We start from the raw sequence: 14,101 nt of genomic DNA, 5'->3' as shown, positions 1-14,101 counted from the left end.
TTTATAAATTTTATATTAATATTTTAAATTAAATTATTAATAAATAAAAAAAGATTATGCTATAATATGAATTATTTATATAATTTATATGTTGATGTAAATATATATATATATAATTTAGATATTTTAAAATATCTATTTATAAAAATAGTTTAATCGATCTACATTATATTTTATTATTAATTTTTTTTTGAAAAATTTTCATTTAAATAAAATATTTCACTTTAAATCATTTTTTTTTTCAAAAACTAAATTATTCCATTTAAATTCTCAATTCAAGTATTCTCTTAATTAATTGTTGATTTTATAATTGCAGATTAGTTAGGTTTAACGAGTGTTTTCCTAAAATCGTCAAATTCGTTAACAACTTCGTTGTTGGTTTTATAATTGTAGATTAGGTTTAATGTGTCTTAATAAAGTTCTTCAGATCCGTTAATAGTAACACATACTTTGCTTCTAAAATATTGTTTTTTCATGAAAATTTCCAAATCTGTCAATAACCGCCTTGTTTGATGATTCTATAATAGTTTTTCAAGAAACTATTCTGATACGTCATAGGTTTTTAATTATGCAGTAACGTCAACGGATGACTCTAGTTTGGGCTTGGAAGTGACTGTGAACCAGGGAATTGCTGGGAAAACGAATATTAAACTGGGTTTTGGTGAAACATTTAAAGAACTGAAACTAAAGATACATGAGATGACGGGGAATGTTGTTGATGATCAAGTTATCGTCTTTTATACTACTTTCGTTCGAGTGGTTTCTCGGAAGCAGTCCCACGACGGTCTATTGTTTTTGTCTCTTATTATATATTTAGCATTTCTCTGATTTATGACATATGATTGGGATTTACTATAGACACGCTACCTCCGTTATTTGTGTTTGTGGTATCCGAAGACGGGACTGACAAGATACCCGTTTGGGTCAATCTTTTTGATAAAGTTGAAGAAAAGCCGAAGCTTGAGTTGGAGAAAGATCATAAACAGACATCTTCTTCCCAACAAATCACTCGTGTAGAACCAAATACCAAAGAAGAGAAGTCATGCATGCATGTAAACTTCAACATAAATATTAGTTTCTTACTTGGATGCGTCAGCTCTAGCTACAATTATGTCTTGACAGCAGTGTCTTACTGCAACAATCTCATTCTTTTTCTTCTTTTTATTTTTTAAATAAATGCTTTCAACTTGCAAAACAACATACCAGTCTTTCACATCTTCATTTATTTATTAATTGCTTCATGATTTTTTCTCCCCCGTCAGGAAATTTTCTCAACCTCCAATTAGTAAAAATTCTCATCTATATACGCCTTATGAAAAGTAAAAAAAAAATATCAAATATCAGACAATTTGATTTAATTAAGGGGTAAAGATATTTCTATTAAAGTGGAAACTTAGAGCAATTATTAAAATAAGTATCATATTTATATAATGATATTGATAAATATATTTGATAATGTTGACAAACTTGACAATTTGATTATATTTGTTGAGTTAAAGGGTGAAAATGAAATTAGTCAATTTTGACTCTCTTTCTTGATTATAATTAGTTGTATTTGACTTAGTACATGCGAATGAATTTAAATTGATGCTAATAATTGTATTTAGATTTAATTTAACCTTTTATAATTTTAAATAGGTTCAATTTAATCTATTATTATATGAGAAGTCATGCTAATAAGGTCAACTCAATCTTTTTAATGTTGATTGTTAGAGATTTTAAAAAAATCACTTTAAATCATATTATAATCATAAAAGATTAAATTTTTTAAAGAGTATAATGATCATACAGTCGACGAATTAAATATCATTACTAAAATTTTACTTATTTATTATAAAAATCAATAATTTATCATAAATATTAATTTGTGATTAAATAAATGTGAAATTGCTTTAATCAACTTATTTTATCTATTTTTTAAAAGATAAAAAACTATATTCAATTTAACTTAAAATCTATAACCATTTTTTGGTTTACCATATTTACATGGTCGTTGTTTATTGTCCTAAACCTTTCGTCTGAAATTTACACAGTCCACTTTTTCCAATGGATAACACAAATAGTATCTACAAACGACGAGAACAAAATTATATGGATTCAATCCGCAATTCATCATAAAGGACATGTAAACGCATTATTTTTCTGAAAAATCACTGCTCAGTCCAAACTAAAATGTTATTATTTGCGGGTCACACATGGAGCTCACTAAACTATACATACATAACAAACACACACGGGTACGAGACACAGACGGGTACGAGACAACTCTTGCTCTGCATTTTCAATCATTTATTATTTGCAGGGCACATGAGAAGCTTATTATACAACAAATACATGAGATGCATCATGAATCATCTGGGATCTATGGTGAAAAAGGTTTGGATAAAAGTAAGAATTACAATTAGTAATGCAGCAAAAAAGGCAATTATAGTCCAGGGGGTATTGAAATGAGTATTGTAAGCTTCAGCCAACCATGTCTTCCACTTAGTTGTGTAATGCTTTTGAATTTGCTGCTTAACAGCAACATATTTCTCGCTGAAGGCCACAGCATCATTGCGGCACCAGTCAGAATAATTATTAGTTGGCAGATCATGACCCAATTCATTGAAGAGATTGGCCAAGTCTTCGTCGCTTCCGAGCAAGTTTGAAAATACACCACTTAATCTCAGCTCCTTCACATCTTCACCATTGTCAATCAATGAATCCATGAAGGAAATGAACGAGCAAAATTCATATTTGCTACGAGAATCTGGACACATCTCATAAGCTATCAGGTTTCGAAAAAAATAAAGCGTGTTATCATAGAAATAAAATATTGGAAGTCTCAATTCCCCACTAAACCACTTAGATTTGAAATGAATGTCATTCCATGCATATGGATTGCTTGCTAAGGAATTTGGTATCACTCTAATACCTGCTCTTTTTAGATCTCGTACGTTCTTATAAGTATACCAACTGTTACCATTTGGGTCAATTTGAGAATTGTTGTGTTCATCACCATCATCTTGCTGAGCGTGGATCACCCTTTCGGGTGACAGATATGCTGAGTGATTATAATCGAGTATATGAATTGGTTTAGGATTTTGGACATAGACACGTATTGTGCCCATATGTTTGGATTCACCAAAGTCAGAATGATTGGAAAATAAAAAGTCCAAATTGGGACCTTCCTTTTTGCTTAGCATCTCAAGTAATCTCCTTGGAAGTTGGTTTTCCAACAACATTGTATCTCTCCGAATTTGCAATAGTTGGTGTAGCTTAAGGTTTAATGCTTCTGGACACTGCTCATCAATATTTTCCATGAAATGAAGCAAAGAACATCCATCCACAAACAACATCCAAGCAAGGTCATTGTCATCATACTTCCCTTCTAATATCACGTCATCAGCAAACTCATTCTTCAATTCTTCCATGTTATCTTCTATTCTTTTAAGCAAAACTTGTGTCACTTCACCATAATCTTGATTTTCATTGTATTTTGCAATAAACTTTGATGTCCACAGAAGTTTATAATGCTCTCCTTCCTTTAGAATTTCACAACCGTGATGGATAGGACCAAATGATATCATCTTTGGTGTACAATACTTCACAAACATGTCATTACGTCGCAACATAAAAGGTACCCTTTGGATCTTGGGAGTTGAAATTCTGTTCTTTTCAAATCTTTGTTCTACTATTTTTAGTTGGGCAAGCTTCTCATCTAATTTCTTGCTCATTATTGAAGAGTTAGCTGGTCTCCAAAATTTTTGCTAAGATTCCTTGTGTTTATTCCAAAACTATCTAATACAAATACAAATATTATAAATTAGGGCACAACATAAAAATCAAATAAAAGAGAAAACACTCATCATTAGTCTTACCTTCTCTTTTTCCTTTCTTTATTCCTATTTTTTTTTATATATGAATCACTAAGAATAAATTCTACTATTGATTGTTTTTCACTACGGCCGGTCACTATGTAATTTTATTGTCTTGATAAATTTTCTTTCAAAATTAATTCATGAATTTCTCAATTTTTACAATCCTCCCTTCAAATTTTTTTAATCCCAAAATATTTATATCATTTTTTGGTTGTTGTTGAAAATCTCTATAAATTAAACCTATATTGAATCATTTTCTACTTAAAACTAACTAATCAAAACATCACACATTTCACCTAAAAATAAATATTAGACTTATATTTTTCCTTGTTTAAAACTTCAATCTTTCACCTCACAAAATCTTTGAATATCATTATTTTATTTTCTCCTTTTGAACCATTTTAATAATTTTCTATCTCAAATTCATCGTATTATACTTCTTATTATTCGATTCAACATTAAAAAAATGATGGTCGTATGTAAAAGAAAGTGATAGGGGAACTCAAACCAAAGTCGAACTAATAATTCCAGAGAATGAGGGATAAAAAATGCAAAAGAAAAAAAAGAGTAAAATATACAACAACACATGAAAAAGAAAATAATAAAGTATAGCAAATTAATCATAAATCATAATGACGGATAAAATAATAAGTAAAAAAATTTAATTAAGCTTAAATATGTTTACATCTCTATGATCAATATCATTCTGTCTTTTTTTATTCTGTGTAAATTTTTTTGTTAATTTTAGATTCTTGCAATTTTCTTAGTGCTATCTTTTAGTCTTTATTATTAGCTCTAATTAATTTATTGCTAAAACAAATAAAAAATAGAATATTAATTAAAATAACAGATAATATTTTAAATTAAGATAATTAAATTATTTTTGTGCATAATTTAATTAAGTAATATATTTATTGTTTATTATAAGTAAGGAAAATTACATGTAATTTTATATTTTATTTTATTTTTAATATATTATGAAAAATATATTTTTTAATATTATTCTTACTTTTCAGTTAACCAATTTATTTATATATTTTAAAAATATAATTTAATGAAACGCTCATAATTTTTTTTTGTTCAATATATTACTTTTATGACAAAATTACTACTTGTTACACATAAAAATAAATAAATATATTACAATTAATTAAAATTAATAAATTGATATTAAAAAGTAGAATTAAAAGTTAGGTATTAAAATACATTATAAGTAAATTATAATATATTTTTAAAAAAAATAAAATATTAAAAAATTAACAAAATTAAATGTAAGAATAAAATTAAATACAATAAAAATTAAATTATGATAAAAGGAATAAATTAAATGTAATAAATATGATTATTTGTAATATATTAAAATTAAAATTTAATTGCAAAATTAAATTATATATAATTGTATTATTTTATATAATAATAAATATATTAATTAAATCATGCATGTAAATATAATTTAATTATTTCAATCTAAAATATTATTTATTACCTTTATTATCTTAATTGATATTTTATATTTGGTCTCAATTTTTGTGTGGCAATTTTCTTTCTCCTTTTAGCACAAAACTAACTAGAATTATTAATAAGGATTATAAAGCGTAAGGTTTAGTGCTTCTGGACACTGCATATCCATATTTTCCATGAAATGAAGCAAAGAACATCCATCCACAAATAACAACCAAGCAAGGTCATTGCCATCATACTTCCGTGCTTCCAATATCACGTCATCAGCAAGGTCATTGCCATCATACTTCCGTGCTTCCAATATCACGTCATCAGCAAACTCTTTCTTCAATTCTTCCATGTTATCTTCTATTCTTTTAAGCAAAACTTGTGTCACTTCATCAGAATCTAGATTTTCATTGTATTTTGCAACAAACTCTGATGTCCACAGAAGTTTATAATGCTCTCCTTCCTTTAGAATTTCACTATTGTGATGGATGGGACCAAATGATATCATCTTTGGTGTACAATACTTCACAAACCTGTCATTACCTCGCAACAAAAGAGGTAGCCTTTGAATTTTGGGAGTTGAAATTCTGTTCTTATCAAATCTTTGTTTAGCATTTTTTAGTTGGGCAAGCTTCTCATCTAATTTCTTGCTCATTATTGAAGAGTTGGCTGGTCTCCAAAATTTTTGCTAAAATTCCTTGTGTTTATTCCATAACTATCTAATACAAATACAAATGTTATAAATTAGGGCACAACATAAAAATCAAATAAAAGGAAAAACACTCACCATTATTCTTACCTTCTCTTTTCTCTTTCTTTATTCCTAATTTTTTATATATATATGAATCACTAAGAATAAATTCTACTATTGATTGTTTTTTACTATGGTTACTATGTAATTTTATTGTCTTGATAAATTTTCTTTCAAAATTAATTCATGAATTTCTCAATTTTTACAATCCTCCCTTCAAATTTTTTTAATCCCAAAATCTTTATATCATTTTTTGGTTGTTGTTGAAAATCGCTATAAATTGAACCTATATTGAATCATTTTCTACTTAAAACTCACTAATCAGAACATCACACATTTCACCTAAAAATAAATATTAGACTTATATTTTTCCTTGTTTAAAACTTCAATCTTTCACCTCACAAAATCTTTAAATATCATTATTTTATTTTCTCCTTTTGAACCATTTTAATAATCTTTTTATCTCAAATTCATCGTATTATACTTCTTATTATTCGATTCAACATTAAAAAAATGATGGTCGTATGTAAAAGAAAGTGATAGGGGAACTCAAACCACTAGTGCAAAAATTAGATTTAAAATTGAAGTTTTAAGATCAATTACAAGGTAACCAATTTTAAAAGTGACGCGGTGACAATTTTGTAAATAATATGAACACTTTTAAGATCGGTTAAAATTTAACCGATCTTAAAAGTACTTTTAAGATCAGTTATTTTATGAATGATTTTAAAAGTGTTACTTTTAAAATCGGTTATTTCAGAATTGATTTTGTATGTAGTATACAAAATCGGTTCTTAAATAACTAATTTTAAAAGTATCGTCAGAAACCTTTTAATATTTCCCTCCATTCGCATTCTCTTCTTGTGTCTCTTTTCGTTTTCTTATGCTCTTCTCTTGTCTCTATTTTCGTTGTAGGTTCATTTTGGGTAAATTTCGAATCTGGAACGGTCCGTTCTACAAGGAGAACGACCCTTGCTGCATGTAGAACGACCCGTTCTTCAAGGAGCAGAACGACCCGTACTGCAAGGAGAACGGGCCGTTCTGATGTCTGTTCTTCAAGTAGTCTTTTTAACAATCTGGAATGGCCCGTTCCAGTTTAATTTTTTTTTTCAGGACTAGCACTTTTAAGATCTATTATAAAATAACTGATCTTAAAAACTTTTAAAATCAGTTATAAAATAACCGATCTTAAAAGTTAACTTTTAAAATCGGTTATTTAACCGATTTTAAAAGTTTAACTTTTAAAATCAACTCTTTTAAAATCAGTTACGGAACTGGTTTTAAAAGTCTTTTTTCCACTAGTGAACTAAGTCGAGCTAATAATTCCAGAGAATGAGGGATAAAAATGCAAAAGAAAAAAGAGAGTAAAATATACATCAACACATGAAAAAGAAAATAATAAAGTATAGCAAATTAATCATAAATCATAATGACGGATAAAATAATAAGTAAAAAATTTTAATTAAGCTTAAATATGTTTACATCTCTATGATCAATATCATTCTGTCTTTTTTTATTCTCTTGTTAATTTTAGATTCTTACAATTTTCTTAGTGCTATCTTTTATCTTTATTATTAGCTCTAACAATTTATTTCTAAAATAAATAAAAAATAATTAAATTATTTTTGTGCATAATTTAATTAAGTAATATATTTATTGTTTATTATAAGTAAGAAAAATTACATGTAATTTTATATTTTATTTTAATTTTAATATAATATGAAAAATATATTTTTTAATTTTATTCTTACTTTTCAGTTAACCAATTTATTTATAACATTATATTTTAAAAATATAATTTAATGAAACGCTTATTATTTTTCTTCTTCAATATATTACTTTTATGACAAAATTACTACTTGTTACACATAAAAATAAATAATTATATTACAATTAATTAAAATTAATAAATTCATATTTAAAAGTAGCATTGAAAGTTAGGTATTAAAATACATTATAAGTAAATTATAATATATTTTTTAAAAAATACAATATTAAAAAAATTAACAAAATAAAATGTAAGAATAAAATTAAATAAAATAAAAATTAAATTATGATAAAAGGAATAAATAAATGTAATAAATATGATTATTTGTAATATATTAAAATTAAAAATTAATTGCAAATTAAATTATATATAATTATATTATTTTATATAATAATAAATATATTAATTAGATCATGCATGTAAATGTAATTTAATTATTTCAATCTAAAATATTATTTATTACCTTTATTATCTTAATTGATATTTTATATTTTGTCTCAATTTTTGTGTGGCAATTTTCTTTTTCCTTTTAGCACAAAACTAACTAGAATTATTAATAAGGATTATAAAGCTAACCAAAGAAACGTCAAAGATCTAAAAATGAATAATTATTTCAGAGAAATTAAAATAAGACAAAATAATATTTGCAAGAAATTAAATTTTATTTAAGCAAAAAAAAAAAGATGCATCAATAAAAGGTAATGACATTTCTTATATACAATTTTATTTATGACATTAAATGAACATAATATATAGTTAATTAATAAAATAGAAAAAATACATTGCAGGGCATTTTTTCTAGATATGATATTTACATTTTTGAGAGCTCTTTAGTTTCTAACTCTTTTCTTATTAATGCCGAGAAAAAAAATGGAAATAACTGCGTATTATGCTGCTGAAGCATAAAGGGACTGTGGCAGTCGTCTATATGCATAACAACTACCGATTAATTAGATCACAGTATAAAAAAAACCTTTATAACTTTGTTGGCGTAGGGAAAGTATGTAATTACCAACAATTTTAAGAACAAAACTTTTATAATTTTTTTTTGTCTTTTATTAATTATTATCATAGAAATCATACATTTTTATAAAGAATTAAAATAATAACAAATAATATATCTATCAAGAACAAGAAATTACTTTTATATATAGATATATATATATATATATATATAGATAATATAGTCATAGGCTTACAGCAGTAACGGTAATTTTGAAATATAAACTTTAAAGCAAAACAAACCATGACATGCATGCAAAGGAACACTACACCTCAAAATTAGAATATCCAAGTATGATTAATCATTTAGTAAATTAAAAAGTACGATAGACAGAATCAAAGTGTCGCACCTGAGAAAAACTCTGCAGTGTCCTCTATGGCGGAGATCGGAGTGAGAGTTTGAAAGCTACGCCAAGTACTGTGTTATAAGAGCTTGAAGAGGCCTTGGAAGTGGAGATCAACGTTTACCTTTGCCAACATCAAGATGCGGACAACTGGAAATATTAAACTAGCAACTTGCACATGTCAAAATTAATAAAAATAAAAATATTGAACTTGCAAATTGCAAGACACAGACAAAGATAAATACTAATTAAACTTGCAAGTTGCAATTACATGTAGTGCCCGTTTCTCCATCATAGTATGATATTGTCCGCTTTAGGCTAGGCTCGCACGGTTTTGTTTTAGGACTCCTTCCCAAAAAGTTTCATACCCGCATCAAATCCAGCTGAACCGTTGACTCTGATACCACTTGTAGTGCCCGGTAGTCTACCTGTTTCTCTACCATAGTATGATATTGTTCGCTTTGAGCTAGGCCCGCATGATTTTGTTTTTGGGCTCCTTTCCAAAAGGCCTCATACTATATGAAATGGTGGACACCCTTATAAACTAGCCAATGTTCTTTCATTTTACAGACGTGGGACTTGGGATAAATCCTAACACATACATAGGTAAACCCAAAAATACTATTAAACTTGCACATGGAAGCAACTATCTGCTTTTGATAACATTATCATCTTGACTTGATTTTTCAAAAGTCCATAAACATCCACATATTAAACTTGCAAATCGCAAGACGAGGACAAAGGTAAATATTCAACTTGCAAGTAATAATTACAGTACATGGCCAAATATATAAATATAATCCTCTAATTAATGCGTTTTCCTTTTCTTGCTGTATAAATAGTTATTTTAATTCCACACTTGTTTTTGAAATTTGTTCATTGTATAACATGCGAAAACATTGAGTTGTAACTTGTAATTATAGCTTTATTTAGGTTTCACTGGATGATTTAATTTGATTTTGATGTTTTCTTTATAACCTTAAGCCTTATAAATTCATTTAACTAATCATAGGTATAGCATCATTAATTAAATTAGGTTTTGTTTTCTGATTTGAACAGTCATTGGTTGTTGTCCTTTCACTGTCAATAATAACTTTATCTTTATCTTTATTCTGTTATGTCAAGCTTCTACACATTTACTCGGCTCAAAAGTCGTTTGCTGTAATCAGGCACGTCAATATATTTTTTTTTTAATTATACAATAGAATTTTTATTTTATTTTTAAAAATAAATTAAAATTATCATTTTTTATATGTATTTTTATTTAAATATAAAATGATAAGATTATAATGTTTTGTTATTCTTATTATTAATTTTTTATGCATGATACTCATAAAAGGGGAAAATATATTTTTGATTTTTTAAAATTTTTTCAAAATTTTGTTCTAAATTCTCAATTTATTTTTGTTTCTTAATTTGGAGACATTACTTTTGATCCTTAAAGTTATTCGTATAATATTTTATAAAACTCAATAATATAAAAATAAATTAAATAAAAATATAATATATCTATTTTAGATTTATTATTATTATTATTATTATTATTATTATTATTATTTCTTTAATATAATAAAACATGTTATTTTTTAATTTAAGGTTTAATATATTAAATGTTTAATGTAATAAAAATATAGTATATTTATAACTATTTTTTAGTTGACCAAATTTACATGGTCGTTGTTTATTGTCTTAAACCTATCATCTTAAATTTACACAGTCCACTTTTTCCAACGCATAACACAAATAGTATCTGCAGACGACGAGAACAAAATTATATGGATCAATCAACAATTCATCATAAAGGACATGTAGACGCATTATTTTTCTAAAAAATTACAGCTCACTCCAAACTAAAATGTTATTACTTGCGGGTCACACAAGGAGCTTACTATACTACATACATAACAAACATAGACGGGTATGAGAGAACTCTTGCTCCTGCATTTTCAATCATTTATTATTTGCAGGGTACATGAAAAGCTTATTATACCAACAAATACACGAGATGCTTCATGAATCATCTGGGATCTATGGTGAAAAAGGTTTGGATAAAAGTAAGAATTACAATTAGTAATGCAGCAAAAAAGGCAATTATAGTCCACGGGGTACTAAAATGAGTATTGTAAGCTTCAGCCATGTCTTGCACTTAGTTCTGTAATGAGTATTCCGAGCAAATTTCTAAATACACCACTTAATCTCAACTCCTTCACATCTTCACCATTTTCAATCAATGAATCCATGAAGGAAATGAACGAGCAACATTCATATTTGCTAAGAACATCTGGACACATCTCATACGCTATGAGGTTTCAAAAAAAATAGTGTTATCATAGAAATTAAATATTGGAAGTCTCAATTCCCCACTAAGAGTGTGTTTGATTTAGCGTTTAAATTATGTAAACGTCCGTTCAACTCAAAGCAACAACTTTGTTGCTTCTCAATTCTTGCATCAGAAAGTGAAAAACTATGGTTACGTTTACAAAAACGCATACCCAAACACATACTAAACCACTTAGATTTGAAATGAATCTCATTCCATGTATATGGACTTTTGGCTGAGGAATTCGGTATCATCCGAATCCCTGCTCTTTTTAGATCTCGTACGTTCTTATAAGTAAACCAATTGCCAGTTTTTGGGTCTATTTGAAAATTGTTGTCTTCATTACCATCATCTTGCTGGTTTTGGAGTGTATTTATCCCCATTTGAATATTGATCTCTCTTTCGGGTGACAGGTAATGTGAGCGATAATAATCAAGTAAATGAATTGGATTAGGATTTTGGACAGAGACATTCATTGTGTCCCTATATTTGGATTGACCAAAGTCAGCATGATTGGAAAATAAAAATTCCAACTTGGGTCCTTTCTCTTTGCTTAGCATCTCAAGTAATCTCCTCGGAAGTTGGTTTTCCAACAAAATTGTATCTCTGCGAATTTGGAATAGTTGGTATGACACCCTCTACCTCGCATATCATAATACAAATAATAAAATTTAAATAACATAATTTTTTATTTTTTTTAAATACTAAACATGTTCAGATAAAGAGCACCACATTCATAACTTAAACAAATATAACATTATAACGAAAGAAATAAGAATAAGATTTTCAAAATAATTTAAAAGAAACAACATACTAATCTAATCCTATCTACGTCCCGATGTCACATGTCCTATTAGAGCAAATCTTAACATAGAAGCCTAAGTTTCCTCACCAATATCCTCAGTCTCATGTTGATAATCACCTGTAAGACAGTCAAGAAAAAATAACACAAGAAAAGGGGGTGAGAAACATCTCACTCTGTCTCACAGTGTAGGAATATACACCGGATAACCAAATACAAACAAAACATATATAACACAAATAAATTAGTAATAATATCACATCTCACTCATTCAAGACATAAAAATATCAATTTAACATATAACATTAAAATTCACATGGATGGACATGGACTACATTTTATCATGCATGTAGCGCTAGTAAAACATCACATGACATATTGCCGCTAGCAATACACGAAGAGTAGTCTACGAGTACATGTCGGGTCACACCCTCTACGCACTCTCACTAGAAGGATATATTACCAGAGTCTCGTCGGGATAGCTAAGTCGCGCAAGATACATCCCATGCACATAATGGGCGAGACTGAAACTTTCAAACCGAGCTATCCCCAAGGACTAATCCCTAAAACTTTTACACTAGAAGACATTTTCTGGTGATGTATTTCATATCGTACCCTTAAAAACATTTATGCACATGATGCATGTCAATCAACTGTATGCATTCTCATATCAAATTATTATCATCACATTTCATCATCATATTCATATTATCACATTATATTCACAATTCTCACAGAGCACTTTAATCCATATTAAAACTCATCTATTTGTGAAATTAAACACATATTTACACTCTGCAAACATTAAGGAATACAATAAACCAATCAGAAGCAAAATAGAAAACATTTGTATTTTGCCCGTTTTTTCATTCATATAAAAACATATTCATTTTCAAAATTAATGACATAGTCATGCATCACATCCAACAAGGAATATAACAAAACAATCAGAAGGCAAAACAGAATACATTTATATTTTACCCGTTTTCTCACAGAATTTCCCGTAGGAACCCACAAAAATCTCAAATCATACAATTACAACTAAAATTAATCATTCATTCAAGCAATTTATACAATTAATTACATACAAGAGGAACAATAGATGAAACAGATACAATTGAGAAAATTTTCTCATACATGAGCATACAACAAACACAGGATTGGAGGTCAATCCCACTACCCAACATACATTCCCACACCCAGAGTAAGGTTTCTCACTCCTCCCTTACCTGGATGAGCAGAAGACGAATGATCTTGGTGTAATTTAAGATCGTTCCTGAGGACTTTTCCTTAGACCTCTTTGTATCTCCTCTTTTTTTTCCTAACCCGGCAAATGAGGTAGATAGGATTAACACTACTTGACTCCTTTCTTAAAATTAATTCATTGGGCTGGGTCAACCCAACCCATTTTCCTTCTCTTCTAACCCACTTCTCTTTTTCCTCTAAATATATATATAAAATAAATACATGTATATTATAAAATATTTTTCCTCTATAATAATAATATATTTCTGACCCAAAATATCATATAAAATCAACATTCTCTTAAAACATATAAATATTTATTTAAAAATACTAATAAAAATACTTATTTAATACGTACAAAATAATTGTCCAAAATAATAATTATTTAAAACGTACAAAATAATATTTCTCTATAATTATTAAAATAATTATGACCAAATACCATATAATAATAATAATAATAATAATAACTTTTTTGAAAACTAGAGTGTTACAGTTGGTGAAACTTAAGGTTTAGTGCTTCTGGACCTCATCAAGATTTTCAATGAAGCAAAGAACAT

The 14,101-nt window shown here is 27.5% G+C and overlaps 1 protein-coding gene across 2 annotated transcripts; it reads right to left on the bottom strand.

Moving 5' to 3' along the window:
- Positions 1 to 2,087: 2,087 nt before the first annotated feature.
- LOC145949645 (UPF0481 protein At3g47200-like) lies at positions 2,088 to 9,361 on the bottom strand. Of its 2 annotated transcripts, none has more exons than XM_083060245.1 (2): positions 9,181 to 9,361; positions 2,088 to 3,776 (listed from the first exon to the last, which is right to left on the bottom strand). In XM_083060245.1, the coding sequence occupies exon 2, from the start codon at positions 3,714 to 3,716 to the stop codon at positions 2,352 to 2,354; it is 1,365 nt and encodes a 454-aa protein (XP_082916371.1). In that variant the 5' UTR covers positions 3,717 to 3,776; positions 9,181 to 9,361; the 3' UTR covers positions 2,088 to 2,351. The 2 variants fall into 2 exon arrangements, with proteins under 2 accessions (XP_082916371.1, XP_082916370.1); XM_083060244.1 differs by having other exon boundaries at positions 2,088 to 3,780; positions 9,181 to 9,360.
- Positions 9,362 to 14,101: the final 4,740 nt, after the last annotated feature.

Source organism: Cajanus cajan, chromosome 7 (assembly GCF_000230855.2).
Source record: "Cajanus cajan strain Asha chromosome 7, NIPB_CcT2T_4, whole genome shotgun sequence".
NCBI lineage: Eukaryota > Viridiplantae > Streptophyta > Magnoliopsida > Fabales > Fabaceae > Cajanus > Cajanus cajan.
Note: the sequence above shows the minus strand (reverse complement) of the source record. Positions and strands in the feature narration are given on the sequence as shown.

Bases quoted from the DNA above. Each gene is read 5' to 3' on its own strand.
- LOC145949645 (XM_083060245.1), bottom strand. From the start codon at position 3,716: ATGAGCAAGAAATTAGATGAGAAGCTTGCCCAACTAAAAATAGTAGAA.